At 33.8% G+C, this 6,798-nt stretch overlaps 1 protein-coding gene across 5 annotated transcripts in view; it reads right to left on the bottom strand.

Annotated features, from left to right (window-relative positions):
- The window catches only part of LOC119599320, a 21,417-nt gene extending 14,866 nt beyond the window's left edge, over nucleotides 1-6,551 (bottom strand). For 4 of the 5 annotated variants that reach the window (XM_037949062.1, XM_037949065.1, XM_037949063.1 and 1 more), the window contains exon 1: nucleotides 3,093-3,628. In XM_037949062.1, the coding sequence (XP_037804990.1) occupies nucleotides 3,093-3,613 (521 nt within the window). In that variant the 5' untranslated portion in view covers nucleotides 3,614-3,628. Of the gene's footprint in view, nucleotides 1-3,092; nucleotides 3,629-6,222 lie in introns of those variants that run through there. The other variant, XM_037949067.1, reaches the window with a different exon arrangement.
- Between the last annotated feature and the right edge of the window lie 247 nt (nucleotides 6,552-6,798).

The following is a 6,798-nucleotide window of genomic DNA, read 5'->3' as shown; positions in this document are numbered from 1 at the left end:
AAAAAATTAATATAAGTATGATACGAACAATGACTAGAGAGTGTCGAAATAGAGTGAGAAGTGGCTACAGCGTCCATTACAGCATTATGCTTTAGACCCACAGAGAAGCAATTGAAGTGTTGCTAAATGCTAATGACTGAACATTCCCCAGAGACCAACATTTTGGCCCCTGCGGAGGGTAATTGTTCTCGTATTTTTTGTTTTTTCTTCAAAACGGTATGAAAAAAAGATTATTATAGTTTCTGTGCAAAAAGGCTTGTAGATAGAAGACACATTTTGGCCATAATAACTACTTCAAAATTGTTCAAAAAAAAAAAAAAAAAATACAGATAATAAACAACAATACAGATAATTGTTTAATAAATAACATACAAATAAAATTATAGAGTGAAGAATCCTCTTTCCTTTGCTATTTTTGATCATCTTGTCCATGAGGATCCCACCTTCCTAATAACTTCCAACAGTTCAATAAACTAGACTGAAGGTGTTAGCTGTCGGAGCCCAGATGTTGCCAATATCCAGATGCTAGAGTAGCATAGTGGTGTCCCAGACATAAACAAAACTGTCTAAAACTCAGGGACCAGGAATTACAGTCTGTTTCTCAGTGCTCATGTGCTCCCAGGCTGTGACACAGTGCCTTACCCACTGGGAAAAGGAAAGTAATTGGTCTTCAAGGCGCTGGAGACATTCACACCAGGTCTCCTTCATATGGGTTTGGTCAGGCTGATGCAACCCACACTCACCTTAGGCTGACAAGAGATGCCTTCTTCTAGAGGAGAACTGTGCTTACTTCCATCACAGCTGTAAGAAGTCTCTATAACATTGACTGATGGCAAACTGCAACAGCAGGTACCCCTAGTTCACCTTCATGTGTAAATGTTCAAGGCCAAAGGGACCCATCTGAAGAAGCTCAAAAAACTGCCAACTCTGGTTGAAATAGAAGGTTCCTCTATCACTCTGATGATTTCAACAGCACCCTTATAGCTTCTGGATGTGCTGAGTTGCAGCTGTACCTCAAAGGGCATGGCTTGCAATTGCAACAGTGCCTGTCTTTAAGGCACAAGCTCCTGCAAGTGTGCAGCAGGAATTCCTTGATATCGAAAGCATGGCAGGAAAGCCAGAGGATGCTGATTTATATGATATCAATAATTACTGGATATATATGATAAATGATGGCAGGTAACACTAATATCAATATCTTACATAGCCTGTCAACATTATCTTGTAGCCTAAACAGCACATGAAGGTGCAATGACTACAATGCTTTGGGCAATACATATATGCAAGAATCTTATATGATACCTTTCTGGTTCCTCCAATTTTGTGTCCTCTGATAACCTTTTTGGAAAGACCATGAAAATGAAGAAGGAAATTATTTTATTATGGAAATAGGTAGCCACCATAAGGAACAAAATACTGAACTTGGAGAAATTTTCAATCTTGACTAGGTAGTAACTAGGCGAGACTTACTTCCTTTTATGTTGGAAATTGGGCCTAGTGGACATTAATAGGTTGTCATTTTGGCAAACAAAATGTAATGTGTATGTTCTGGTCACTAAGAATATGTGTGTGTGTGTGTGTGTGTGTGTGTGTGTGTGTGTGTGTGTGTGTGTGTGTGTGTGTGTGTGTGTGTGTGTGTGTGTGTGTGTGTGTGCATGTGCGTGTGTGTGTGCATGTGCATGTGCGTGTGCATACATACTTGCATGTAGGTATGTGTGTGTCTGTGAGTCCGCCTTTATGCAAGAGAACGTACATACAACCATTTGAATAAGATATGAAAAAAATATGAGCAAATTCATCCCTGCCTGCATTTGCTCATCAGAGTCAACAAATTTCAGAATGCATGACAAGTGATAAGAGAGAGGTCATGTCCTGTTATCAGTGTCTCACATGCAGTGCCATGCAGTTTTTAGGCCCTTATCAGTCTGAAGTCATGCAATACACATTGTTCTGAATGAGCAACACACTGATGCTTGCATATCTTTTGGTTAATTGTCTTTAAATTTATTACCATTATTATGAACTTCACAATTTATTATTATCATCATTAGCATTGTTATTAATATAACCACTACTATTATTATTACTATTAGCAATGTCATGACTACTGTATTTCCTATTTGATCATTATTTATGGTTATTATCATCATTATTATTATCATTTATTACTACTCCTATCATCATTATTATAATTTTATTATCATTATTATTATTATTATTATTATTATCATTATTATTATTTCTATTACTATTACTATCATTATTATCATCATCTTCATCATCATCATCACTGTTATTATCATTCTCACTATGATTAGCTATTATCACTAATATAGACATAGCTATTATTATTATCATTATCACCAATGGTTCCGAGAGCCTTTAAACAAAGACACAATTCAAAGTTCACGAATTTCCGAATCAAAATGTCAAAATCTTCTGTTAAAAAAATTCATGGGGCTCTGTCATAAAATGTGTGACCACCCACAAAAGGCAGCTAAAAATATATATATATATATTTTATTAAGTCTGTCAATTAATAGTTAAAATCAAGCAAGATAAGCCTGTGGTTTGTTGAAAAAAAATTACACACCTTTCAAAAGTTGAATGGAAAAAACTTCATACATCTTCATTCTGGATATGTTTAATACCACAAAATTGCTGTTTCTTTAATGCATGCTAAAAAGATGATTTTACTTAACTAGGAATAATACACAAATTATCATTTTCATTTCCCTTTTCAGCTACCATTCATTTGTACATGGATTTGATCTCTGCCAAACATGATTTTTTTGTACATAATACACTCTCTCATATCCTTTCACTCTCACTCTTTCACTTATTCACTCTGACCTACTCAATATTCATTGTCTGTGTGTGTGTGTGTCCGTGTGCCTCTCTCTCTCTCTCTCTCTCTCTCTCTCTCTCTCTCTCTCTCTCTCTCTCTCTCTCTCTCTCTCTCTCTCTCTCTCTTTCTTTCTTTCTGTCTCTCTCTCTCTTTCTCCCTCTCTTTCTCTCTTGCTCTCTCTCTCTTACTCCTCCTCCTAACATTTTACAATATATTGCAAGAAAATATTGCTTCAAATGCTTACAGAACACCATCCAATTCATCCTGACTGTGATCTTTACAAGTTCCATAGCTGCTTGTGTTTGATTCCCCAGATTCCGATAAACCTTTTCCTCTACTTGTTTTTTCGGCATTGCAACTTATGTAGAATGTACTTCTTTCCAAGTTCAGAGTTGGCTCACCATCGACAGCCAAGTTCAGAGTTGGCTTACCATCGACAGCCAAGTTCAGAGTTGGCTCACCATCGACAGCCAAGTTCAGAGTTGGCTTACCATCGACAACCAAGTTCAGAGTTGGCTCACCATCGACAGCCACTTCAATGTGCTCTGTTTGGGTCACGTTGTGTGTGCTCATTTTGGAACTTGCAGAACTTCCAGAACTTTGGGATCTTTGAGAACTTCGCGAATTCTGGGCACTTCTGGAATTGCTGTGTCGTCTCATCTCTATTCCATCATCTATCAATTCTCTTAGAGACTGAGGTTCAGTGTCACGTACATTATTTAAGGGTTTAGGTTCCTCATGATCTGGCAATGGTGGTGGCTCCATTTTATCAATGTTTTATAGATGCATTTATCGATTAAAAAGACTGTCAATGCTTTCCACAATAACTGAACAAACAGCTTAAATTTCAAAACTTAAAAAAAATGGAAGACAAAAGTGCAATAACAGAGCCAAGTTGCTGAAGTTCCCCCCAAAATTTCGCCAGCACTATTGTGACCGCACTCCATTCATACGCACACTACTCTCCCCTACCTCTATACCTCTTGCCATTGCATCTTATCATCACCATCAGCCATTGACCACAAGGGCCATTGTTTCTCCCTTACACTATCTGCATATCATGTTATCTCTCTGTGATGACTAACAGGTGGATCAACTTTTCCACTATAACAGCATTACTCACAGGGACAAGCATCAAAAGTAGGTATTTTCACATTAGTGCAGGAACATATTAATTCACCCTGAATTCACCAAACTAATTGACTATCATCTTTGCTAATCAATCAATCATTATTCTTCTGCACAACTGAATCACCACCAAATTATGCATTGCAAACAAACTTACCATCCTTGCTACTTAATCCATCATATCACCTGTGCACAACAGAATTCATTACCAAAATGTGTGTTGTAAACTAACTTACATATCTGTGAAAGGTTTCTTAGCTCCTTACAAAAAGTTGGCAGAGACAGCATGATTCTTCTTTCATAACTGAACTCTACTATTCAGATACTTACAGGAAAGACTCATTAAGTAGTAATTACAAGTCCTGTTTTGAGATAATGGCTTCAGATAAGGATATCTTTCCTCCAGACACGTAAGCCACTAAGACATCCATACAAATTGACCTGATAACTGTACAAATAGGTTTCCTGATTTATCTTCGCATAGATCATCATCACCATAATGATAATGATAATGATGATGATGATGATGATGATGATGATGATGATGATGATGATGATGATGATGATGATGATGATGATGATGATGATGATGATGATGATGATGATGATAATCATCATCATCATCATAGTAATAATAATCATAATCATAATAATAATAATAATAATAACTAATAATAATAATAACAACAATAATAATAACAATAACAATAATAATAATAATAATAATACAGAATAATAATAATAATAATAATAATAATGATAATAATAATAATAATAATAATAATAATAATAATAATAATAATAATAATAATAATAATAAAAACAAAAAATAAATATACAAATACTTTTCTCCTATTGCCACTTTTGTCTCTCATCATATGATGTAGCTTATATTGTAGTTATCAAGACCAACATTAAAGCTTATTTAGATTTATTTTTTCAGTGAATTATATTTTTTAAATGTTTTTATCAGAATGCAATTATCTAAAAATAATAATAACAATAATTCCATATTTCACTTTTTAAACTTTTTTTTTTTATATAATATGGATTATTTAAATTCCCTAAATTTCTGAAACTTTATAAATAAGATCAGTTAATTTTAGATAGTTAAGATACTATGTCATGATTCTGATATTTTTTAGTATGAACAACTGGGGTAAAAAGAAGACATTGAATATATAAAAAACAATAACTTTATTAAACAGCGTCCAATAAATTGATATATAAAAATAGAATCTGTTGCAACATATATAGCCCTTTCATATTTCATAATAACCATATATATATGAATAACTCATATTAATGCCAGTTACACATGTAATTTCCAAATATGGTACTTCTTATGCTTTATTATCCAGAATGGACTGTAATATATGTAATATATATACTTAACTCAGCAAAAATATACAGCATTAAGTGCAAAGTGATGCATACTAGTATATACAGGGAAAAAATAGATTAGCTTTTGGGGTGAAACTTTTAAAACAAAAATTTGCTGCACCTTTGTAACTATTCCTCTTAACCTTATATAGAGAGATATCAGTGTTAGGTACACTTCTATTCTATAAGATAAGGAATAATATAAGGAAAATACTCTTTTTATATGTTAGCAAAAAATCATATTTTACGAGAAGATACGAAGAGGAAGGCTTTGTAGATTAGGCAGGGTGTTATTCTACATAATCTATTATATATACTGGTAATATTTTTTTCCTGAAAACCAATTATTGATTCCTGCCCTTCCCAACTATCAGGATAAATAACATTACTATTGTTGGTCAGTATAAACTAATACTACCATAAGCAGACAGTAATCCTAAGAACTTTAATAATATTTTTCATCTAATTTCCAGTTCTGGCATTTCTCATGCTTTAACGCCCTGCATGGACAGTAATATATACAGTCTGCTTTTTAAGAGTTGGTTTAGATTTCAGTTGATTTAGTTCAGCTTGCCTTGAATTACTTTTGTTTATGTCCATATGACTTGAACTCGTTTGGTTTGGTTCGAGTTTGAGTCCACTTGATTTAATCTGTTTTGCTCACATTCGTCTGTTTTAAATGGTCTTATTAACTCCTATTTTGTATGTGCAAGGTAATATTGACATATTTAGATGATATTAAAATAGATCTTAAAAACAATTCGAAATTCAGACCAAAGACCGGTTCAAACATAGACATTTATTACGAGACTAAAATTTACTCTACTTTTCAGCGTTGCTCACCAACTAAGCATCAAACTCACCTTTCTATTCATGTATTCATTTAACCGTCACCACAGCATCCTTCCTTTCTTCTTCGTCAAGTCACAAGAACCTTCATTATATGTTTATTTTTGTCTTTTTTTCTCTCCTTTTTTTGACAGTGGGCGGAAACTTCCTGTCAATGTCACATCAATTATCTTCCGTATTTCTTCTCTTTGGGACGTCTTTTCGCGTTGATTTCCTTCATGGCTTCTATTATTCTTTCATTTTCTAAAAACCAGAGGCCATTTAATCCCAAAGCGACGCGTAAATAGCGGGAATAAAAGGAAAATATAAAATCAAGGCCGAATTCCAGTCACGCGTAAGTCGGTTTTGTTATTATGGAGAGGGATCATGAGTATAATTATTTACTTTTATGTCATGTGATAGTTAATTGATAATCTTATGTTCTTATTATCAAGTGTGAATTAAAATGTAAAAAAAATATCTTTCAGCTAATAAGAATGTATAAAGTTATGCATGTTTATATATGTGCATTCCTTTATGTGTTTTTCTGTCTACCCTTCATGATTATCGGTTTCCCTACGTAACACATTTTCTTCTCATTTTTTTTTTTC

Source organism: Penaeus monodon, chromosome 42 (genome assembly GCF_015228065.2).
Source record: "Penaeus monodon isolate SGIC_2016 chromosome 42, NSTDA_Pmon_1, whole genome shotgun sequence".
NCBI lineage: Eukaryota > Metazoa > Arthropoda > Malacostraca > Decapoda > Penaeidae > Penaeus > Penaeus monodon.
The sequence above is the reverse complement of the archived record's forward strand: the minus strand, read 5'-3'. Positions and strand labels throughout refer to the sequence as shown.